The sequence below is a fragment of the Rhipicephalus microplus genome, chromosome 1, assembly GCF_043290135.1.
Source record: "Rhipicephalus microplus isolate Deutch F79 chromosome 1, USDA_Rmic, whole genome shotgun sequence".
Taxonomy (NCBI): Eukaryota; Metazoa; Arthropoda; class Arachnida; order Ixodida; family Ixodidae; genus Rhipicephalus; species Rhipicephalus microplus.
Genome location: NC_134700.1, coordinates 292,167,001 through 292,192,568, shown reverse-complemented (window position 1 = coordinate 292,192,568; position 25,568 = coordinate 292,167,001). Strand labels below are relative to the sequence as shown.

The following is a 25,568-nucleotide window of genomic DNA, read 5'->3' as shown; positions in this document are numbered from 1 at the left end:
TTTCGGACTTTTTAATATATTGACTCTATGGGGTACTTGACGGTGCCACAGATGAGTACTGGAAATCGGGCATGTCTGGAGTTTCGGGCATTTGAGAAATCGAACGTCGACTGTACGCGGACTTGCCCAAGCTCTGTGGACTTTTGTTGCCATTGATTTCCTGGCCACAAACCTAAACATCATATCGCGCGCTGCTCTTGGATCAATGCTTGAGTGCAATCTTTTCAACGCACAATCTTCACGTATGCAAACTTCCCATGACAACATGCTTAACTGTAGCCTAGGCCTCATCGCTTTTGTCTTATCGGTAGGGGTCGCGGGCGATTGAAATTGCGTTTTTCGTACAGAATCGACATAACTCTTTTCGGTGGCTCTACTTGAAGGAAAGGGGGCTTGGGCGCTGCTGTAACACTCGAATGGTGGTTCGTAATTCGATTGCAATGTCTTAAATATGGAGTGCAAGCCCATGAAATCAAACTATAAGTGCTATTCAGCGCACAAGTTTCGGTCGTGATAAATGCACGTAATTTAGGTGGCCTGAAACGTTTTAGGCTAATTTCCACGATGGCGCTTTCCTTTCGTAGGGCTTCTTTGATGTTAACTTTCAGAAATTTGAAGGCACGCTGCGTCTTACACCTTGATTCTCGGATTTGCGAGAATGCATGCTCAACAGGTTTTTCGCCTGTGTAGCTTATGAAGAAGGTTGTTTCAGCTGTAGCGTGGATATTCGTGACTTCGTCAATCTATACGTTATAAACAGTATATGTTGTAATTTAAAAATAGTTTCGGGAATTTCACCCTGTTTAATAGGCGCACCCTTAACTTGGAGCCAGATTTTTTGAAAAAAATGAAGTGGGCCTATTATGCGAGTAAATATCATCATCATCAGCAGCAGCCTGACTACGTCCACTGCAGGACAAAGGCCTCTCCCATGTTCCGCCAGTTAACTCGGTCCTGTGCTTGCTGCTGCCAATTTATACCCGCAAACTTCTTAATCTCATCTGCCCACCTAACCTTCTGTCTCCCCCTAACCCGCTTCCCTTCTCTGGGAATCCAGTTAGTTACTCTTAATGATCAGCGGTTATCCTGTCTACGCGCTACATGCCCGGCCCACATCCATTTCCTCTTCTTTATTTCAACTATGATATCCTTAACCCCCGTTTGTCCCCTAATCCACTCTGCTCTCTTCTTGTCTCTTAAGGTTACACCTACCATTTTTCTTTCCATTGCTCGCTGCGTCGTCCTCAATTACTCTGATTGAGTGAATATACAGTAATGTAAATGAGCGTAGTTGATAAATCCCACCTGCTATGTTTATGAGCAATTATGAGACTGCAACAATACTTATGCTTACGGGGCTTTTTGGGACTCCCCCTCTTCATCGCCCTTATCTTTTCCCTGAGATGCCTCGTTGTGAAAGGGGGAGGGGAATCGGTGTGCAATCCCATTCCCCCCTCTCACTTTGAAAATCTCCTCAATTGAGATTCCTTGAACTTGGCAGGTATGCTAAACAGCTGAAGTTGAATACCATGTCTGCTTGCGTTTCGTCGTCAAAAAAATTTTTTGTTCTTTCCGGCGTAACGAATGCAATATCTATGACATTCTCTGGTTCCCGTGCGTAAAAGCGTGTGATCCAGGATCTGTGTTGGAAATTTGGAAATGCTACCTGTAACTTGCCTCAGAAATTGATCTTGTGCACGCGGTTATTGAAAGCATTGCCTTCAAGATTCGTGCCTCGTACCTATAGCTGTCGTGCCGACGTGGGCTCATCACTATTAGAGGTGTCTTGGTTGATCTGGTGCTGATCGTATTGACTGTGTTTTATTGTGCTTGTGAGTCGCCATGCATATGTGGAGCATATGTTCAGCACTTTTGGCATGGTTTGATATGCAGCGATTTTATCCATTGACAGTATCTTGGCTTAGTGTGCAGTTTAGGAGGAAGTGAAGCAGGCGCTACATCCTCGGATGATCACTTTCAAATGTACTTTTATGAGCCTTTAGGCTGTCTGCGGACCACAGCAGTCTCGTATTGTACCAACCGTATCAATAGCGGGCAGAGAATGGCAAATTTTATTGCTGACACCAAGACATCTGATTATAATATCGCCAAATATGTCGTCAAAAGTGATGTGCGAGACGTGGGTGCCAATGTCCTCATTGGTCGTATTGGCACTAGGTTAAGAAGTTAAGGCACTATACCTGCTCGAAAGCTGCTTTGTGCTGATTGTGTCTAACAAGAATTTGCCAGGCAACACTGCATAATTCTTTCTCAACTTTCTGTGGGACTGCAACGATGCCTTTTGTAATGAAACTGCGACCCCAACAGCGAATCTGAAGTGAGGGTTCAGTTACGTATTCACAAGACAAACCAAACTGTGAACTGAGCCTGTGGGTTGTGTATCGGGTGACTATACATTTTCCACTCCTGTGGCTTTCAGTTGACGTGAATCGATTTGTGAAATGACCAAGACCCAATTCAGAGTTGGGATCTCTGGCAAAAAATTCAAAAGTAATGCTGGCTGTGGAGCATTATGAATCGCATAACATGTCACATAACCAATTCATGTACAGAAGCGTTAGCATTAAACGAGTAAATACAGTACTAACATGGCCAAACTTGCGTTTAAATATTGTGTGTAATGTATGTTGTGCAATATACAAGTTATGTGGACTCTAACAATATTTGTCGAAATTTGACACATTTGATTGAATAAATGGTGACGAAACAGATAAAGCAAGCCTTCGTTTTGTAGAAGGAAAAGTGCAACTACGTAGCGCATAAGGCTCTGACATACTAGACGGCCTATTTTTGTTACTGTAAGCGCATTCAAAATAAGCTTCATGCTAGCAATACGGCAGTTTTGAATGTCTCAAATTTAGGAGCAGTGTGTGCAAATGAGCTGACATTGTTTTGTGCACAAGACCTTAAGTTATCTCAATGTATGAATGCTCGTGTTATTGCCATTGGTAGCATTGAGTTTATCTGGGAACTGCAAAATAAGTGCCACCTAATTAGTGGGATGTACCTAATTAATGCTCATTTGTTTTTAGCTTTGTTTGATGTACGTTTCTGTGCTAGGAATCGCGGAGATTTCATTGTTTTCTTTTTTCTTCTTCTTCTCTTCATTGGTCTTGGAGTTCAAAATAATGGAGTTTCACAATGGCACTCTAGGGAAATCTGGCTCTAGAGTCCATAGAAGCTGCAATGCATGGCGTGTGAGCCAGCATGGGAATCATGGGTAGTACATAAACTAGTCTAAGCTTTTATTGCTCAGCTCTCTCTGGCCTACAGCCATTTTGTTGCAAGACAAAGTTTAGCAATAGTGCTTAATGCCATTTCACTGTTCTGACCTTTTTAGGCTAATTCAAATCTGCATGAGAGATTCACAACAAGCCATTCTCTATGTGAAACAAAAGCCAAAAACAACAGTAAACAAAGCCACAAGCATGAAGACTAGGCAAAGCCACGAACTACCCATAATTTGTGTAGTAAATGAATGATTGCAGCACCGCAATTCCATCTAGTAAATATTAAAGGAAAGTCTGCCCTTGACAATAGAGGCAAGGTGTGAAATGACAGCTGCAGTCATCTTTGCAGGTGAAGTCCCGCTGGCGGCGCAGCAGTGAACTTGAAACTCGTGACACTCCACCCATCCCATCGATTTCTTCACCAGTAGCCCGCAACTCCCCTCCGTGTGAAGCTAGGATGCCCTCCATACAAGAAGAAGTGACTCCAGCTGGCTCGAAGGAGAGCCCGCGAAGGAGAGAGCGTAGCAGCCCCACATTGGCACTGCATTCAAAGGATTCCAGGGGGTCCAGGGGGACGAGCATCCGAGAGCAGTCTGACAGCACAGCCTCACCCAGGGCCTCCAGAGATAACCACAAGCTTGAGAGTAGCAGCAGGGATTACAGGGATGGCAAGGAGAATAGGGACTGCAGGGACAGCAAGGTTAGTAGGGACAATAGGGACTACAGGGACAGCAAGGACGGCAGGAATTACAGAGACAGCAAGGAAAGCAGGGACAACAAGGATAAAGGCAGTGCGAGCAGTGCAACGAACAGCTCTTCTTCCAAGTCTATCGGCTATGAGGATATTGAAGAAAACCTTTACCTTTTCGAGAGGTAGGTTCACTTTTCAGCTCAGGTAGGCAGGCTTTTATTTTGGGCTGCAGTTTTGAAGCAGTCGGCAATGCCTTTCAGAGGTGCATGGTCACTGAAATAAAAAGTCAGCCAATTTTTTTTTCCTAATCAAGTTAAAGTAACAGCAAAGCTTGATGCTGCACCTTGCATGTATGTACATTCTTGTGAAGTGAATTCTATTGAATTTCGATTTGATGGCCTACATACACTAAACCCTCAGTAAACCTAAATTTGTTAAATGGAACCACTGCTTAAACGGAACAACTGCCTCTGATATAATTGGTTTCGTACTTCTATTCTGCACCCCTGCAGATCTCTGTGTAAATAGAATGCCTGTTTAATGGGAAAAATTTTCCCGGTCCCTTCAGGCTCCGTTTAATAAGAGTCCACTGTACATGTCTCTCCAACAATTAATAACTGTACTCTGACATACATTGTGGTACCTATAAGCTGTCAACAGAATAACAATTGGAGTTTCGTTAGAAAACGCGGCCAGGTTGCTGCACATTGAAATGTGAGTGCTTTTCGGCTCATTCACATCTTCAAGTCAAGCATTGATGAAGTTTCTGATGACAGGCGCAAGACAAAAAGCAAGAAGGAGGTGCGCCGCATGATTTGCGACTGCTCCTTGACTAAGGATGAGAAAGACAGGGGCATCATGGGCTGTGAAGAGGACTGCCTCAACCGCCTACTCATGATTGAATGGTGAGTGTATAGCTTTGGCACAAAAGTAGTACCCTTCGCTTTTGAACTGCCAAGCACAATATCGCTGATTCGATTACCAGACACAGTGGCACCGTGTCAATCAATCAATTTTTGTTCTTTCACAATAGATTGTATAATGGGAAGTGAAATGCAAGAGCATTTGTGTACTTGAATTTTTTTGCAAGTTGAAGAATCCTAGATGCTCGAAATCATTGCAGTGTCCCCCAGTATAGCATAATTTATAGTCCCGGCGGAGTCATTCAATGCTTTTTATGGTCACAGAACTGCCGCTTCAGTTTTTATAGAGCCAGCGGCTGTTGCTAGAGGCGCAGATGTGCTTGAGGGGCGATGGTAATGCTACTATTGGGGTTGTGTGTTGAACAGTCTTGATGTTAGCACTCTAAGCTTCCCTGACAGTTGCTTTGCTTTTAAGCATTTATTTTTAGCACTCGGCATGCATAAATACCTGTCTGAGTGTGTTATGTTTTAAAATGAGCACCAGAAAAAAAAAACAGCTCGAGACATGTAGCTCGTGGCGGCATCAGCCGAAAAAATACAATAATTAAGGGGTTTACAAATTAATACCACATGTTTATTACGAATGTCGCAGTGAGGGACTTCAGAATGATTTTGGCCACCCAGGGTCCTTTTGCAGGTACCCCATTCTTAGCGCACTGGTGTTGTTGTATTTTGCCCCATCGAAATGCGGCCACCATGGCCTTTCGTCTCAGCACTACAAGTACAGCTTTTCAATATTCCCATGAAGTTAAACATCATGCTTTCGTAGCAGTGTGCCACTTGCAATCAGAGGCGAAAATGCGAGCTGTTACATGCCCATTCGTCCACCATAGATTCTAAAGTTGTTAAACTGTGGGCAGTATCTGAGTCATTCTGGCTGCATCTTATCAGATCAAAAACAATCAAAGAGCAGGTATTTTGATTCTTTCAATACAAAGCTGATTGCAAGAGGTTTATGAGATTGTAATCCTATAATGAAAAATGAAGAAAAAGCTTTATAAATCACTTAAAAATTAATACAGCTTGCTTGTGCAAAAACAACATATAAGCACAATTGTATATTGAGGGAGCTCAAAGTGAGGGAAGTTAGTGGGAACAACATTGCTGTTATGTGCGACGGTACATAGCATAAACTCGGCCACATAATGGCATCAGCACTGTTGTGTCCCTTGACATTTTGAAGTCTTTTTGAACTTCTCCTTAGCTTGCAGTCAGTACAAGACTGAACGATGGAACGGAAGAAGTTTAGGAAGCATTTCATGGCACTGTCTGTGAGCAAAATGTCTGCTATGAGTCATCTCGAAAAAGCCGTGAGGGACAAACTTATAGCGCTAGTGCTTTTCAGTGGCAGTGGCTACTACAAGAAAGATTGATCTTTTTTGTGTGCAAATTTTATTGCATTTAATCACATCTTTCATGAATAAACATTCAATTTGAACTTTCAAGCTTGTTTTTCTCAAAACAAATTCTGCCATTTTTTTCAATGTACCCCTCCTTTTTCGGCTACTTCTGGTGCTTGGATCTTCATGAAACACTGCCCAAATTTTTTTTAAGTGTGAGAAATGCTATTATCTTATTTAAATTTCAATATTTTTATTATATAATAAAAAGTTCATGCAAACCTTTACTAGGGAAGGAGAAATGTGGGCATTTCTCATCTATTACGTATTTTGTATGCACTTCCTAATTAGTTTTCTGCATTGTACACTTTATTTGAAACATTGTGAAAATTATGGAAGTTTAGTGACAGAAAGAGCGAGAACAAAAGGCTAAAGGTTTTCGAGTTGTGTTACAGAACTTAAAATAAGCAACTTGCACATAAACTAATTATATATTAGAAATCAGCACAAAAAGCTCTATAAACAGCTGAAGTTTTATTGCTCTAGAATGAACATTGATATCCTTAATATCAAAATAAAATATCTTATCGGCATTTGCTCAGCGTAACACGCTCTCAGAGCTGTCTCTGTATACAGGAGATTTGTATGGCAGAGTAAACTCTCTCCCGAAAGAAGGTGTCAGTACCCCCTTAAGGGGTTAAAGAATCCATCACTTAAAGAATCCATCAAGAGACCATCAGTCGAATTGGTGTAGGAGTTTAACATTTAATGGTAATTGTTGTTGTTTAACGTCCCAAAACCACCATATGATTGTGAGAGACGCCTTAGTGGAGGGCTGCGGAAATTGATCACCTGGGGTTCTTTATTGTGCACCTAAATCTAAGCACACTGGTTCAAGAATTTTTGCTTCCATAGAAAATTCAGCTGCTGCCGCCGAAAATATATCCCGCGACCTGCACGTCAACAGTCGAGAGTTTTAGCCCCTGGACCAGCGTGGCAGGTACGAGTTTAACATTGACCCGAACATGGTTTAGTGCGCACTGCCACAACTACTACTTCACACGTCTAAGATGCAGTCTTTTTCTTCTTCTTCTCTAATGTAAAGAGGAGTGCACAGAGGAAAATTGCTTACTAAACATCTGGTTCAAGCGTAGGACATCTCTGTATTTCTGAGGGCATGTAATTGAGTACTAAATGAAATTTTCATGTTTCTTTTTGTTTAGTGGTTCCCGCTGTCCTAATGGTGAAAATTGCAGCAACAGACGATTTCAGAAGGTATGAGCAGAGAATATCTATTTTGTTGCTCTTGTGTGCCAAAGCAACAAATTTATTTTCCACATTTTGAATGCATCCCTTTCTTAATTATTCTGAAGCATGTTCGTTACATTGCAGAAAAGCTACATCAAGGTGGAAAAGTTTATGACTGAGAAAAAAGGCTGGGGTCTACGCACCTTGGAGACAGTCTCTTCGTAAGAATCCATGTTTTTTGTACTTTTTTCTTATCACCTGGTTTTGCTGTGTTTTAGTGAGCGCCATTAGTTACTTAGAGTTGACCATGAGCTGTATTAGTAGAAGTTATGGAAATTTGCCTTTTAATGTCTACTTAAATTAAGCATTAGAGCAGGTTAGGTTCCCCACTAATTCTGCCGACCTCTATTCTTTTTCACATGAAACTGCACTAGAATATATACATTGCTGTACTTGAGCAGGAGTTGAGTAATTTTTAAAAGAATGGCATTTAAAATGTCTAAAGAGAGCCATCTCGTACATTTGCGTACATCTCCTTCACTGTATTACGTCGCCGCTTCTGTATATGATCCTGCTTTTGTTTATATTTTGTGCTTATTTTGTGGGCTTGCTGCTTCTGTATAAATGACCATGTGAACTAAGGGAACATTAAACTTAATTAAAGCTAAATTTTCTTCCTGTGTGTATATCATGAAAAGCCCATGCATACTCCAAACACAGCGGTAGCTGCTCCAAAAGCAGATTTTGCCTGCTCCAACGGCTGCTCCAAAATGCTGGATGGCATTCTCACCACTGCAATTGTCATTGCCTCTGCCCACCAGTGTTGTGGGCATTCATTACACCAATTGAAGGAGACTGAACATGGAGAGAAAAATTCTGTTTTAAAAATTTTTACACACTTTCTAGATAAACCGTTGCAAGGTTAGACACTTCAGATGCTACGCTTTTCATTGCGCAACAAAACGGAAAAGCAGTGAAGGACATTAGACAGTTTCTTTAATACACCGTAGCTGATATATGCTTTGGCACACGATAAAAGGATATGTAGACAATATGACTACAACAAGGCACAAATTTTGAGACATCATTCGTGCTGTATGTGGCCTTTTTATACGCATGCCAATTGATGCGACTACACAGAGCTTTTCTTCAGAAAAATAAGCCCTGTTTTTGCAGGCGACTTGCTTAATAAGCCTGTCGCCGATCGTTGAAGCGTGTTCCCGATCGGCAGTCAACGTGCCTGGCGTGTAAAAGACCGGCAAAGAAAGTAGAAACACCTGCTTTTGGGGCTGTTGAAGCCCGACTGATGTGGTAAACAAGGATGCGCTTCCATTGAGCTTAGAGTTCCAAATAAAGCCGTGTACACGTCAATATGCAAGAACATTTGAAATTTTCCGTGCTAAAAATTTCGGGTGCCCGGTTTTTCCCAAATTTCAGGTCCAAAACAGCTTTAATCGGGCCCCATTTCTGCCACATCCATCATCTTAAATGTTTAAACCAGCGCTTTCTTGAGTCACTGCATTGGTGGCTGTAGAAGAGCCTAAAAGGCAGCTTGTTTTCAATACAAGAGTGTGATGGCGTAGAAGTATTGAATGCCTGAAAGGGCTAAACGCCCTATTGCCAATTAGACGTTTAGTGTATTTGTCTTCGGGAAGCTTGAATAGTACAATTTCAGTGTAAATCGAATCTAAAAGCAAGCACTATTACAAAAATATTTGAAATTTTAAATATTTGCTCATCCCTGCACTTGTCCCATCCCCTTGCCTCCTCCAATTTTAACGTTGACCAAGCCGAATGGCTTTTTTGTGTGTTTAACTGAGACATTCATTTCCCCATATATATTTGTCTGTTCAATTGACACGAATCCGTGATCATCATTTATTGGCACGCTTGGCATTCTCGTAGCCATGGTTCCTTCGGCGTTTTGTTTCAGCTTTTTCGTTTTGTTTCATTCAGGGGCACATTTGTAATGGAATATGTGGGAGAAGTACTCACGCCAGAAGACTTCCGCAAGCGGGTCAAGCAGTATGCCCGGGACAACAACCAGCACTACTACTTCATGGCGCTACGTGCGGACGAGATCATTGATGCCACTCAGAAGGGCAATGTGTCGCGCTTCATCAATCACTCGTGCGACCCGAACTGCGAGACACAAAAGGTGCGTAGGCATTCTTTCCCATCGTATGGTGTTTTCGTGAACCTAGTCCTGCGAGTTTTGTTTGTGGCTGTATGCTTAATGCAAAACTGTTGTGCATCTGTAAAATAAAAGATGTTTCAGTAATGAGTTACTCTTGTAAGTTGCATGTATAGCTTTATTCAACAGTCAACGTTTATGCTTTCAGTTGCCTTCGACTTGATGCACTTTCATAACTTTAAAAGGCCCATAAACCACCTACAATATTTTTGCCAAACATTTCAAGTGAACACCCGAATTGTGTGCAGAATGCCGTCTCGGTCAGCAATGCTTCACGTGACAGCACTACGAGCCGACGGCGCGCCACAAATTTGAAACAACAGTCACTACTCCTCTCCGGGCCTTTCCGGCCTCTGTGTGATGCGCCGCGCATTTGTGCTGCGGTTAGTCGAGCGATCGGTTAGTCTGCAAGCAGCTGTCCATGCTCCTGGCTATTCGTCGTGTTGCCCGCATGTTCTCCTAAATGCACACAGACCGCACTTCCATACCACGCGAGAGTGGGGAAAGAGGGAAAGCTGACATTTAGGAAAATAAGTTGAGAAAATGGGGTGTGGAGTGCACGACAACTGTCACATGTAAGGACATCTCAACCGATGCATTTACGGGGGAATGGGGATTTAAGGGACAGTGGGAGTGAAGAAAAGAAAGTACAGTCGAATCTCATTAATTCGAACACGCTTAATTCGAACTTCTGCTTGATTAGAATTCACGATAAGGTCCCGTCAAATCTATATGTATTTCGATGGGCAAAAACGTCGGGTAATTCGAATGCACAAGCACTTGCGACGGTTAATTCGAACATACCGCACTCGGAAAATGCTCTCAGCATTCCGCCCAATCCCGTGGCGGCACCTCCGACACCTCACCGCTGCGCGAAAAGGGAAAAGAAAGGGAAAGAAAAGGCTGAGGTGAAATTTTCGCTCTCTCTAAAATGCCGATCTGTGACGCGCCTTTGCCACACTTCTCCCTTTTCTGCCCCTGCCACTTAAAGACCCTTCTCCTTCCAACGCCATGCCCAAAGAGAGAGAGAGAGAAAAAAAAGCTGTCGCAGAGTGCGGCTCTCTGTTACGCGCCTGTGCCATGCTTCTCCCTTTCTCGTCCCTGCCACTTAACCCTTCTCCTTTCAACGACGTGCGTGAAGAGAGCAAAAAAAAAAAAAAACTGCCATGGAGTGTTGGTTTATCTCAAATGCCGATCTGCTTCTCTCCGCAGGGAGACGCTCCTGCTCCTTTCTTGTCACGTGCTGGCCACGCTGCGGCTTTGGCGCAGAAGGTAGTAGCGGAGATACAGTCGTTGTTGTCATCCTTAGAGAGTGTCGGCGCTGGACATTGCCGGGCGCAACTTATATTGCCAGGGGAATGCTGAAGCCGAAGTAGACATGCTTTTCAAGCTGCGTGCGAAATTCATTGACTCGCTGCAAGGCAAACGTGTGCAGATGCGCATCGCCGTTTACTTCCAATTAATGACTAATGTCCTGTGATTTGTGAATAAATGTAAGTCTTCTAAAACTTTCCCCTCGTGTGTTAGCTCAATGCACATGCGCCACTGCATGGGGAGCCCTCTGTTTACTTAGCTTTCATTAATTCGAACTTCTTCAAATTCGACAAATTTTCGGGCCCCTCCGAGTTCGAATTATCGAGATTCGACTGTAAGGTAAAACATATATATGGGAGGGGAGTGAAAAAATACAAAGTAAAAGAAAGTGTGTGTGTCAGAGAAAGAAGGGGAGTAAGTCAGGGAGGCAAAAAAAAGAAAACTCCGATGATGGGCAGAAAAACACCCGGAGGGGCGATCGGCAAGAGGGCAAACGGGTTTTGAGGGAGAATACGAGCGGAGGGTTGTGAAGGAAAAAGTGAAAGCAGCCATCGCCATGTGTTCATAATCAAACGAGCCTTACTCCGCTATTACGGCATCGTTTTCGCGCAGTTTCCTCACCACAAGTGAATTTTGACCTCTGGGTGGTTTAGGGGCTTTTTAATGTCAGTAGTGGCTGTTGTTGTACGACTCTGGCTAGTGGTTCACTTTTCAATGCTGTAACAAAATGTACCCGAGCATAACAAAAGTGAGTCGTAAAAAATCTAAGTTCAACTGTATGTGTATGAGTGCAACTCTTGCAAAGCAACATAAAGCCATATTTTGGGTCTATTGCTAACTGTTGCAATGTGACCTAGGGCAATTTCACTCATTCTAAGAAAGAAATCAAGGGGGTCCCGGCTATTGTAGGGGAGGTGCTACTCGAAGACTCTTTTTTTTAACATTCACTCTAGAGCAATGAAACTTGAGCTGTTTATGGAACTTTTTATGCTGATTTCAAATATATAATTAGTTTTCTTGCAAGTTGCATACTTACAGCTCTGCAACACGACAAAATGAAAACGTTAACCCTTTTCTCCCCCGCTTTTCATCCCTAAACTTCGGTTATTTTTTACCATTCATTGTTCATAATGTTTCAAAGAAAGTGTAGAGTTTAAATAACTAATTAGGAAGCACATGCAAAATATGTAATAGGTGTGAAAAATAATAGACGTGAAAAGTCCATATTTCACCTACCATAGTAAAGGTTTACATACAATTTTTTATTATACAATAAAATATTGACATTTCTATTAGATAATTATATTTGTCATACTTAGGAAAAACTTTGGGCAAAATTTCATGCAGATCCTAACACCAGAAGTGGCCGAAAAAGGAGGGGCTCATGGAAACAAATCGCAGAATTCATGTTTAAAACGAGTTTTAAAGTTAAAATGGAGTTGTTATTTATGAAAAAATATCATTAAATCTGATTAAATTTGCACACCAAAAAGAACAATCCTTCTTGTAGTGGTCACTGCCACTAAAATACGTCAGCACCATGAGTTTGTCCTTCACGGTTTTCTCGAGCCGACTCCTCACAGACATTTCGCTTCCAGACAGGGCCATGAAACGCTTGCCAAACTTCTGCTCCATCTGGCAGAGCCTTGTGCCAGCTGCAAGCTAGGAAGAAGTTCGACAAGACTGCGAAATCTAAAACTGTCTAGTGTCATGCCATTTTGCGGCCATGTTTGGGCCACATACCGTCGTACATAATGGCAATGTCGTCCCTGCTAAGTTCTCTCACTGCAAGCTCCTTGAGCCTCACAAGATTGGCGCTGACGTCATCCATTGCCGTATCACGAACTTTCCAGCTGATGGTTGTGAATGAGATTTGATGCATTGGCTTTTGCAAGCCAACAACTGCCACAAATCGGACCAGCTGCTCGTAGCCTATTCCTACAGAGTGCGCCGCACAACGGCTTGCACGTGTGAGCAATGGCTTTTTTTCATTCATAACGGAGATCATTACTCGAGAAAAGCATCGTTCGGCTGCCCTGCTCGACAAGACATGGACCCCGCAAATAGGCTTTACAGCACATACAGGTGCACAGTGGCTAAAGGTGGCGGTCCCCGATCCGTAACACGTGATAAGACAGTCACGGCGCTCGAAAAACACGCAGAAGCGTGCTTATTTTTATTATTTCTTGTGCCGCATTTGCGAGGGAAACTGGTTATTTGAAGAGTGAGACTCGACTCTTCGCCTCATGCGATCGACAATGGCAAGCAGCGGCGCATTATCGACGGCAAGGTGCTCGAAGACTGCACACTTTGAGCCTTTCAACAAGCACTTTGTGCTCTTTAGACACAATTTGAAAGCATTTCTAGTCAAGTCTCGACATTTTTTTTTTTTTTTTCAGGACAGTAGAGGTACTAATTTTATCTAAACAGGCGAAAATGAAAATCTGTAATTTTGAAGAAAACTCTGGTTTTTCGACCCACATCTCCTCTTAAATATCCTTTAATGTCTTTATGTGTATTTCAGCCCACTGATACCTAAACACACGTATACATAGAGGAAAATTAGACTGAATTGTTTATATCTGATGCCATAAAGAGTAGACAGCATGGGGCACTGTGTCATTCAAATTGGTACTACAGTTGAGCCCGCTTATAACGAACCTGAGCGTGATGCGGCTTCCGTTCGCTGTATTCCTGAAGGTCATAGTAAATGAAACACAGTTTTAAAATGTTTGCAATGAAATACAAAATCATTTTTTCGCAAAAAATCTTTAATGCACATGTTTCGAAAAACAGAAGTGATAAGGGTCGTCTCGAGTTTTTTTTTTTAAGCTGCAGCGTGCTCTTTGCCAAGGCCCTTGGCATATATTACAAGCTGCCTGAGGTTCTCAATGTAGCCAATTGCAACAGGCACGCTCACGGGCACTGGCTCCAAAGTTTTGTCGTCATCATCATTCGAGTCCACTAAGTCGCTCTTGCCGTGCACTTCATTCACAATGCCCTCATTCGTGCACGGTTCCGCAGAGTCTGCTTCATATTGGCCATAATGAAATCATCCCAGAAGATGTCCCGCCATCCCATGTCGGAGACGACAACGTGCTGCCCCAAATCGCCGCTGGAGTGGTCCTGTTCCGAAGCTTCAGACTCGGCATGGAGTTCAACGTCAACGAAGTCGACCTCATGAGAACAGTTTCGCACACATGTTGTCATTGCCTCTGCCCACAAAGCATTTACCATCACAGCTGAATGCAAGGACACCCGAAGTGGCAAGTTCGCTGACAGGCGGTCAACAGCTATTAGCAAGCGCTACACAATACGGCGCCTATACTAAGTATAATTAAGCAATTTACATCCAAGCCATGCGGTTGCACTTTTAGTGTTGTGTTGAGCGGCAGGAAAATGTGCGGAAAGCATCCCGTTCGCCATCCTGACCACACACAAACACCAACAGAGCAAGACGCGCACGCATGAAATACTAGCCAGGACACATGGAACTGCTCTAAATCTGTGTCTAGCCAGAAAAGGATACTTCTTAATTCGAGCAATCGTGGCTGGCGTCACGGAGCGGTGCAGACGGGCGAAGGAGTTGCGATAAAGAGGGGAAAGCAGACTTGCGAGACATGCGGAGAAGTTGCGATTATGTGAAAAGAGGGAAGCATACTGCAAGAAGGTGACCTTGAAAACCAATATACGCTGCAAGAAGGCAGGTTGGGTCCGTGAAGGAAAGGTCCATGAAATGCGCAACTCACGTGTGGGAAAACTTGGGGAAAGTGGCCTGCGGGCGCAGCGGTCGCAGAATCGCATTGTTGTGCTGGTGGGCTTGTATGGCCCTACCGACTTATTCGCGGTTCGTTCTCTGTGTAACAGACATTAGGGTATGCGTAGCAGAGGGCAAAGCAAACATGAGCAGGACCTAAACATGGAACAAATCGCGAATTGTCAAAGTCGGCGGAGTAGCGCAAGCGTGTGCACTGGAACGATATGACACCGATCCAGACAAGACACAGAAGCAGACTATCGGGTACAGTCGGGAGCCGGCAGTGTTGTCAGGTGGCCCGGTCACCATAGGCCGGCAAAGCCTGTGATAGTGAAACAAGACCAGCAATCAAAACTGTAGGGAGACTAGTCAGCTGACCTGTCTTCGGAAAATCGGTCTGAGAACATGGGCCTAGACATAGCTGGACAGTCTAACCAACTTGACTTGTTAGGCACTGTGAAGCAGTATTAGTCAAGTTTATAGGGAATCAAAGCTTACTGATAGTAAACAATGCCAAAAGCATTGATATCAGGATGGTTTGCACTTTAGTGGGAGCTATGGGTTCTACTATATTTAAGTGTTAAGATTGTACAAAATATCTGCATTACACTCTCCGAATAATGTTCATTAACGTAGCATACATATACAGCATAAACTAAATGGTAAGGGAAGTGTGTGCAGCTCTACTTGTTTATGTTATAAGGTGCTTTCAGTAGCCTGTGAGTGGTGTTTGAAAGCTATTCCTTGATAGCTCTCCACATAACATTAAAGGATTTAAAGGGAGAGGGATGTGGAATTGCTGCTGTCAGGTAGGCACCTATTGCTGAAAAAGAATGTTACTTTAAATGGGTCCTGAGCCGCACTTTGGGCTTGGCTACAAAACACATTATATATGTTTTGAAGATGGAGCTGTGGTCAGCTCTGCTGAATTTTATATCTGTGGGCAGTGCAGGTAGTTGACAAATAAAGTGCATAGTTGACCTCTTCCCACACATTCCTTTCGAACAGTAGATTATGGCTGTGAATCGGTAGTTGTCAGTGTCAGTGACTGGATATTAGGCATGCTTCCTTGACATTCAGTGAATGCTCAGTTCAGGCTTCCATGGGCTGAATGTCTTGATCAGAGCACTTTTTTTTTTGTTGCTGTTACTGTTCGTTGGCAAAAATCTGCATTTCGATGTCATGTAGTACCAGTGTCGTGCTGTGTACTGCTAATGACGACTATGCCTTTATTGGCATCAAATTTGTTAAGTGATTGGCTTTCTCCTGCTTCTTTTGTAAAGGAGCCAATCATGATAATAACAAAACTTTGATCCTGATTAATCAGATTGCGGTCTAAAGTGGCCATGTGACACCGGTATAAAAGTTGTGCTCTTCCAAGAGGATGCAACATGGGAGAATAGAACAGGTAAAAATTGCCTGTTGTAAATCTCATTTCGTAAGATCCCCAGAAAGTTACTTTGGCATTATAAATCTTAGAAAGCACTTGTCTCAATCGAAGGCATTTTTAAGAGGGTTCTATAAAAGGGGACATTATGCTTTCACTGGAGCTCAGTGAATGTGTGAACTTTGTTGACCTATCTTTTCTTCTCACCACAGCCCAAGCATGTGTTCTCTGAGTTATGTAGGAGCTTTAGAACACTTAATGTGGCTTGCAGTGGACAGTGAATGGTGAACTCAGGATTGGCTTCTTCACGAGACGACCACTGAGAGCTGGTGAAGAGCTGACATTCGACTACCAGTTCCAGAGATACGGGTGTGTTACGATTTCTTATCATTTGCTTATTTATCACCTCCTACCCTTTTTGTTCCAAGCCTTTTGGGGGCTATGTGTTTCACTAGGTGTATAACTTGTATTTGGTGCTGCCATGTTTACGCTGCTTAGAGAGAAAAAATAATGCTAATGCATAACTTCTTGCCCTGAGGAATATGTTCTCCCAAGATCATTATAATGGGTACTATGGCAAAAGATCAGCGCCAGGCTTGTACATATTATGTACATATCAGCATTTCAAAAAGCACAATGGTCTCATCTTCATATGACTTTGCCTCCAGCACAGTGTTGCAGGACTGCAGCAAAGGCCATTCTCAATCCCATGTGATCTGCTACCCGCTAAGCAACAGTGCAAGGCAAGAATAGCGCGACACGCTAAACATAATGGCTGCAGAGTTCTGCAGTTTAGCATGAAGCCAAAATCTGACACACACACACAAAAAAAAAAGCTAGGAAATCATGGAACTCATTTTGATGCATTAATTTGCTTATACTAGGTATACCGTATATACTCGTGTAAGGGCCGCACTTTTTTTTCGAAAATTTTGCTAGGTGCGGCCCTTACACGAATCAGGCCGATTTAGTACAGGCAGTACAGGCCAAAGGTCTGTACTGTTTATGCAACAGTAGCAGAGTGCAAGAGTCACAAATGACATGCCAGAAATGTTTTTATTCGGATTCCATTTCGCTGTCCTCGTTCTCGGAGGAGCTCGCCTCGGCGTCCGCGTCTTCCCAGAGACGGTCATCTTCGGTGCCGTTCATGGAGTTCGAAATTCCCGTTACCTTGAAGCTTTTAGCAACTACTTCTACTGACATGGCACGCCACGCATTCAAAATCCATTCACACACCTGTTGGAGCGACGCCCGCTTCAGCCGTCCTGTAGGGGTCTTCTCGTGGACGCCTCCAGCCATCCATTCAGAGTAACATCGGCGAAATTCCACTTTGAATGGTCTGTTGACGCATACGTCGAGCGGCTGCAGCACACTCGTCAGGCCACCGGGAATGACGGCCAAGTCCGTACGAGTTGCGGCAACTCGGTTCTTGACGCGGTCGGTCAAGTGGCCCCTAAAGCTGTCCAAAACAAGGAGGGCTTTCCGTTGTAACAGCCCTCCAGGTCTGTTTGCCCAGACGGTCTTAATCCAGTCAACGACCAGTTCCTCGGACATCCAGCCCTTCTCTTGCGCACGTACGACGATTCCCTGAGGGAACTTCTCTTTTGGGAGAGTCTTCCTTTTAAATACGACGTACGGCGGAAGCCTCCTGCCGTCTGCCGTGATGCACAACATCACAGTGCACCTTTGGCGTTCTGCACCAGTCGTGCGCACAGACACACTTTTCGCACCTTTTAAATCCACTGTGGTGCTTTCCGGTGCATCGAACCACACAGGTGTCTGGTCCGCATTCCCAATTTGGGACAGGTCGTATTCATGCTCCCTCCTGAGAGCATTCACGAAGCGATGAAACTTAATGACGTGGTCTTCGTACTCGCGCGGCAGTTTTTGGCAAATCGTCGTTCGGCGCCGAATAGAAAGCTGGTTACGATTCATAAACCGCGTAGCCCAGCCCCGACTTGCCTTGAATTGTGCCGGGGGTATTTCCATGTGGCGAGCGATGCTGAGGGCTTTGACGCGTATCATGTCAGTCGATACGGCGTAGCCGTCCCTTCGTGTGTCGACGACGTAGTTGACGAGCTCGCTTTCGAGTTGCGGGTACTTGCACTTTTTCCCGCGAAACGCCTTTCGGCTCCTGTTAGTAGCGGCGAGGGCATCTTTCTGATTCATCCAGTAACGCACGCGCTTCTCATCGACGTCGTACTTTCGTCCAGCTTCCCGCTTCCCGTGCTCCTCGGCATAGTCAATCACTTGCAGCTTAAATGCTGCAGTGAATGATCTCAGATGCCGGCCCATCGTCCGTCACGTGCGCTGGCTTCTGCAGGGTTCACTACAACCAACAAAGTGACACCGACGACACCGATCTGAAGTCGCGCTGCCAACGTATCGACACGATGCTAGGAACGATGCCAACAAAGAGGCCGCACAAGGCAAATATGGCGGCGCGCTGTCAACAGCGTGGTCGGCGCGTCGGCGGAAGTAGAATAAAAGCGGAAAAGCGTGCAGCGCCATCTGGCTGTAAATGAACTAACTACACTTTTCTGGCGGGACATTTTGAACTTTTGTTTTTTTTTTTTCGAAATATCCGCTTTCAAAGTTGGGGTGCGGCCCTTACACGAGGGCGGCCCTTACACGAGTATATACGGTAAGTGCTAGGTTGTAATGAATCTTGTCACGGGACACTGAAGTGATACAGTGAGTCTGTTTGGACTGGTAAATTTGTTTCTGTGAACTCTAATTAGTGTCATTAATTTCATCATCATAGACATATTATTAGAAAAGAAAATGAAGGTCAAAGTTGTACTTTTGAATTTCACATTGAAATCTTTGAGTGTGTTGTTCTGGATTCCAAAGGAACTTGTCAGGCCTCCTTGGAGTCTCATGTACTCAATTTTTACTGAGAAACTATGTAGGTCCGAGCAGATGCTATCAAACTGTAAGACATCATGGCAGTTGGCGCAAGAATTTTGTGGTCTTGTTGCCTGCTGCATTTTGTTTTTGCACACTCAACTTCTCACAGCAAGCGTCGTCATTTTGGAGTTGCGAAAGAACAATTTTCTAACGATGGAGAGAGAAAGAGAGAGAAAAGACTATTGATACACACAGTGGGCCGGTAGTTTGGGCTTGGTGGCTTCAGGTGGCGACACTGAGTGCCCGGACTCTGGCGGCATCTCCAGCCTGCTGGACGGCCCAGAGCTGGGCGTTGAAATATCATTTTTCTCTTTAGTGTTCCTTTAAAGTAGCTTTGGTGTACTTTTGGGTGTATTAGTTGTGAAGCACTTTGAGTTAGCTTTGCATACAATGATACAGAGTCAAGTTTTCTCATCATTACTTTGCTGGGTTGTGAAGGATGCTAGCTTTTGGATATCTACACTGTAATACAGTCTGCTCTCATTGCAACAGATTGTCATAATCTGGCGAAATGGGTCCGTATCGTCCGAAGTTCGTGATATCCTAAATCTGCTGGACAGGTGGGCTGGGAGGAGGGGGTTGCACGTTGCCGCCTGACTATCATTTCAATTTCCCTCAGCACTATAGAGCACGCTAGTTCTGTCGATCCATGCTGAATGTGTGCAACAGCATTACGAAAGGCTTGAATCACCAGCAGCCATTTACAAAATTGCAGTGCGAGCTCTAATTAATGAGCGAGTGGGGTTAATCTCTGCACTGCAGCCAGGCATAGCCCGATAATTTTGTTTATTTACGCTATTTTAAGCACCCCCTTTTTTTTCGCAATCGCGGTACTAAATGTTCAGGGGAATGCTTAGATTCGAAAAATGAACGCACAGCTTTAACCCCCTTTTATGACAACATATTGTCACGTGCGTCCCGCGAAAAAGACGAAGGCGACAGTGCATACGCGCACCTGCACGCTTTTATGCAGAACGCAAGAAAGAGAAAGACGAACTCTTGCACGCGCGGTTAATAAAAAGACCGGCCCGCTGCTGTTTTCTCAGCGTCTTCAAATACGACCTCTGTCTTCACGTCGCGACAATATCAACGAGGGTGATGCGAAAAATCACATTTTAATTCGAAAGCAATAAAAGGAAAAATAGATTCACACAGTGAACCCACCACTCATGTAGCAGGTCAGTCACTGTCATTGCCGCTCGAGTCTGTCGCTCCGCTCGAGTCTGTCAAACCATTTAAACCGCCAATCTCGGTGTCCCGCAGCAGATTGTCTTCAGTACCGTCCAAGTTGTTCGTGATGTAACACTTCTTGAATGACTTTGTGACTACGTCGACCTCAATGCGTTGAAACTTGCGGACTTGCTCTTAAGGCTGGTGCACACCGGCGACTAGAAGCGGTCACGTGACCATTTGCGACTGGTCACAGTCGCAAACGGTCGCAAAGCGACTGCTTTGACTAGTGGCTTCCAAGGCTGCTGCAACCAATTAGCAATGCTCAATTTTTGTTCTTTTGTCTTTCCATTGTGCTGGCTTCCTGCCGCCAGATACAAACGAGTGCGTTCCTCTGGGTCTGTGGCACCATGGCCACCACGAAATACTTGGCTTGGAGATGGCGGGGCACAGCAGCTCGTGCAAAGTGTTGAATTTACGTGGCGGTATTCATAAGAAGGTAAACGTCGTCAAAGTAAAATGAAAATAAATTGTGCACTATCTTTTTCCTGTATTCAGAAACGTTTTATTGTCTTGAACTGGATTTGTCACCGCCTTCAATGCAGCGCGTTTGGAACGCATTCGTGCTTCATGCCTTGGCAATGACTTAAGACACCGCGTTTGAGACACGTTTGTGCTTTATTGTAAGCTGTGGCAAGTCAATTTAAATTCAAGGACCGTTTCTGAATACGTACGACTCTCGGAAATACTGCTCGTCGTCTCAGCGAAGCTCGGGAGGCAGGCGGCTTGCATGGCCGGTCAACTCCCGCGATCGAAAGGACGGTCACACCCACTACTGGATTTTTTTTCTTTAGAGGCATCTGTGATGCCAGCACTGACACCATGGCACAGCGCATCAGCACCATGACAATGTCTTGTTCTTCCCTTGAATTGAACTTGATGCTGTTGGGAACGCTGTGCAAGAACGGACAAAAACAATAAATTTCGTGCGCCCGGTTTGCTCCGCTCATTCAGCTGGCGATCATCAGCTGATCGGCGCCGGTCTCTAGAGTTCTCGCTGATAACGAGATCCGGTGTGACTGTCCGCTTTTGCGACTTCCGGCCACTCGCATGCAGCCCCTGCCGGTGTGAACATCAGGCGCTTTTTGGTCGCCAGTCACAAATGGTCGCGCGACCGCTGCTAGTCGCCGGTGTGCACCAGCCTTTAGAGTTCAGTGTGTCGGCCCTTGCGGGATCGTAAATGTCTTGAGAGTCGCGGTGCCCTTGAGAATCTAGAACCGCTGCTTCCTCTACCTGATGATGCGGGCTCGGTCCATGCCGAATTTTGTAGCAGCACTGTGATTGCCATTGTCCTCGGCAAACTCCATCTCGCAGCTCACTCAAACTTCAAGTTGTAGGAAACCCTTTTTACACTCATTCTGACCGATGTCGGGGCTGTCAAAAAAACTTACAAAAAAAAACGTGCTCATGCCAGTGCAACCTAACCGGACCAAAGGATTGGATTGGATTATCTGCCGACTCTTGGGCCGCCATGTCTAGTGTGCAATGTCTTGTGTGAACCTAGCAACATACCACATCGCGGCTTCCAACATCGACGAGAGGGCGCGCTTGGCAGGCAGTCCTGGCAGCACTATGCTCGCAAAAAGAAAAAAAAAAAAAGCAGGAGAGGTGCTTAGATTTGCTAGCAAAATATTTTTCTAAATATTTCTAGTGAAAACTGAGAGTGCTTTGAATCTCGTAAATACGGCAGTGTTTAGCACGCCTTTTCAGCCACTTTATCGGCTTAGAATAAATTCTTTATTTTTGCGAATGGGAAGGCACATTTACCTAAATTGGTTCTCCTATTGGCCGCTGGGAGCTGTTGCTGCCATGCAATGTCATTGGCAGGCTGGATGGTTCGAAGTCGGTTTGGCAGTTCCAAACTGAGCAGCACCAAGGCCCTTCTCACATTAATATCCTAGTTTTACAGTAGAACTCACCTGCTTGGAGCACCAGAACGTACTGTAGGAGCATTGGCCTTGCTTCAAAAACTTTGGTCGCAGTGCCTAATGTTACCGCATTGAGTGACGAACGTTTAACACAATACACAAACAAAAACTTATTTACTCTTCACTTGAAAAAGAAGCTGTGATAAGAGATTGGCGAGTATACTTGAGCAATGATGCAAACACTTCGTGCCGCATTTCAGTCAGCTGCGACACTTCTACCATCGGCATGACTGTGTTCTCAAACTGGCTTGGCTGGAGGCTTTACTTAGGCAGAAGCCACCAGCCGCAATTTAAAATAACCGCGGCGTCAGCACGCAGAAAGTGGCATAGTCAAGGCTGTTGTTGGCCCGCGTCAACAGCACAAAAGTGCACTTAATGAGCCTAATTTCAAAGAAAAATTTTGCAAAATTCGTCTACTGTAGCCAATAGTCTGCTGTACTGCAGTCTTTTCAAAGCAAACTTTGCTTCGTTAATTTAATGCACAGTTTAAAGTTAGGCTGAATAATGGACCGTTGAATCGCAAAGTTTGTTGTATGCAGGTTTGTTATAAAGAGCATAGACTCTGTAACAAAAGGGGAGGTTTGAAGGGAAATGGTAGAGATTTACTATTTGTGCTTTGGTATAATTATCTTATCGGTGCTTACTTTAAGCTCTCGGCAAAATAATAACCATTCCAAACTATGGCTACCTCTGTAAACACAGTTGAGTAAGCCGTGGCTTATGGCACAAGCTGGAGTACTTATGTGTGCATTGCCCATGCCTGTCATCCCTTCACTCTCTAGCAAAGAGGCGCAGCGCTGCCACTGCGAGTCTAGCAACTGCCGTGGCTACATTGGGGAGGACACGAAGATGACGCTCAAGTCTGGCCGTAGCCAGCTTCCAAAACGAACCAGCAGCAGCACCAGCAGCAGTACAAGCAGTACCAGCAGTAGCAGCACCAGCGCGTCCGCTAAGAGGGTCGAGGAGCGCAAGCGAGACACGGTGGAGGACTTGGCGGTGAGTCCATGGCAGCACCCTACGTTTCTTTCTTCAACCTTGTCGAGAAAACTTCCTCGAAAACAATGTAAATGTAGCAGAAGGAACATAAAAGAAACAGCCAAAAGGAACATAAAAGAAACAGCCAACTCTCATCAAAGTTTATTAACAAAAGGAATGACAGAAGCTTCTTTATTCGTTTGCCAAAAAGCTACTAGGCTTCACAGTGAAATTGCTGATCAAGGACATCTCTTTTTATTATAATTTCATTTTTCTTTTTTTTTTAGGCCTTAGTATTCCTACAGGTCAAGTTTTACATGCAGGCATATGCTGCAAAAAATGTTGGGCTATTAAAACACAGATGGGAAGATATTTTTTTTTTTTTTGCTATTGTGTTACACAGGCAGAAAAGTATGACGCATTTGGTTTTGTGCTAAAGATAAACTTTGCATCAATCAATGCAGAAAATATACAACGGCTCATTAGCCAATGTTTGCTAGATCAAAGGGCCATTGGTCAATTCTTTGCCCGTTGGTTAAGTGAGAAAAAAAGATGCAGTCGTACCAAGGCCTTATTGTTTATTTGCAGGACGGTAATTGTTAATTGTGCAATAATGTTAAACTCTATGACTTCCCTTAAATGTAGGGTAGAGTTTCAAAATTATGCGGATCCAACACTCATGTTTGTAGATATATAGCAAAGCTTTTGCGAAGCTTTTTTTCTTTCACTCTAATGAATTTTTGCTTACAGATTGCATGATGTTCATCAGCTCATTGATGCTCATTACGCTTACATATAGACATAGACGGCAGGGGCAGTCACATTCAAGAGTGTGGGTGCATTAAAAAAATCTTTAGCCTAATGTTTCATTTTCTTTTTCAACTATAAAAATTGTTACAATTACTCGCAGTTGATTTGGTGTGTGAGAAAGGTGAAAGTGCAAATTTTCAGCAATGCAATTGATCGCATTCGTGGTAGCTCCAGTATCTGCAGACTTGTAATGATCAAGCAGCCGGCATCTGAGGCATGAGCCCATGTCTGACAAGTCAAATTTGACTGCCTGCGTTTGGCAGGCTGCTTCACTGCAATGACAATGCAATTATTTGCTTTTGATGCATTTATTTCGGAGTCTTTAGCAGCATTCCTTGAACTTTTGCAAAAGTAATTTTCATTTAGTTATATTGATTATGGCTCTAGGGCATTCAACTGGCAAAATGTGTGAACGTAATGCAACACAAATCACATATTCTATGGGGCAGTGGTGTTCAGTTTTTTTAGTTAACATAGAAAAAAAAATTGTATATGCATCATCAAGAAATGTGTCCAGCAATGCTTTTTCAATAATGGATGAAATGTGGGTTCGTTTAGTATATCAACTGTCACGGTTTGCAATGATCATTGGGAAGTGTGATGTTACCATTTGTGCGCTTCAGAGCACTTATGGGGCAACTGTTTCATTATGTTTTACCATACAGTGGAAACAGATTTTCATTGCATGGTACAAACTTTAATGTGAAGCCTGGTTTGTGGTGCTGGTTATGGGCTCATTGATATAGACGGCTTACCCTACATACAAAAATTAAACCTAGCATTCCAGATTCTTTTATGTGAATCAATTCATCACCCCGATCTAGGAGTCCATCACTACAGCTGGGCAGGCACATAGTAGGCAGTAAATACATTATTTTTTTGTGTGTGGGAAAATTCTATCTGTAAATGTTAAATATAAATTTCAACAATTTTACTTCCTTTAGTTTACTATTTTGTTGTTTTGGAACAGGGTCTTATCGTATAAATGCACGTCTAAAAAGCAGCACTACTTTGGACACAGACCTGCTTCCAAACAATAGAATATTGACATAATTGACATGAATGTGGATGTATTTTCTCGTGCTTTGGCGACTATGGATAACATGCAACTTTGTTTAAGCTTTGTGTTGGATGTGTTGTGTATTTTGCTTACTGCCTTTGGTGGCCTCTAACAAGGCTACTTGTATGGGTACTTGAGAACAGACTTTGAATTAGGCTCCGTATATGACAGCTTACATACAATGCACAGGATGTGGTATTATCAGGGCACGTTTAATATGGCATTACTTATGGGGAGAACCGGTTGTGGTGCCAATTAAACTGTCGACTGGTAGCACAGACTGTGCATCGCGTAGTATAATGTCATCAGTTCAATGCTGCTGATAAGCTTGCATAGTTGGAATGAGCCAACGAAATCGCCTCCTTCCTTGCTGCCGAAAAGGATGAGTCTTCGCTTATTCAGATGCTTCTTCCAAGATATATACCAGTGATGATTCTCATTCATCCATGAATTTTTTTTTTGTCTGCTGTGTGTCGTGGTTTTATTATTTTCATGGGAATGCTTTACTATCAAACTGCAGCAACTTTCCGAAAGGCGGTGCTTTCTTTAG

General features: G+C 43.8%; 1 protein-coding gene across 5 annotated transcripts in view; it reads left to right on the top strand.

Moving 5' to 3' along the window:
• Nucleotides 1–25,568, top strand: part of LOC119165735 (SET domain containing 2) — a 138,195-nt gene that overhangs the window by 47,256 nt on the left and 65,371 nt on the right. For all 5 annotated transcript variants that reach the window (XM_075865140.1, XM_075865141.1, XM_075865139.1 and 2 more), the window contains 7 exons: nucleotides 3,601–4,124; nucleotides 4,719–4,847; nucleotides 7,429–7,480; nucleotides 7,598–7,674; nucleotides 9,410–9,611; nucleotides 16,377–16,474; nucleotides 22,956–23,169. In XM_075865140.1, coding sequence (XP_075721255.1) covers nucleotides 3,601–4,124; nucleotides 4,719–4,847; nucleotides 7,429–7,480; nucleotides 7,598–7,674; nucleotides 9,410–9,611; nucleotides 16,377–16,474; nucleotides 22,956–23,169 — 1,296 coding nt within the window. The remainder of the gene's footprint in view (nucleotides 1–3,600; nucleotides 4,125–4,718; nucleotides 4,848–7,428; nucleotides 7,481–7,597; nucleotides 7,675–9,409; nucleotides 9,612–16,376; nucleotides 16,475–22,955; nucleotides 23,170–25,568) is intronic.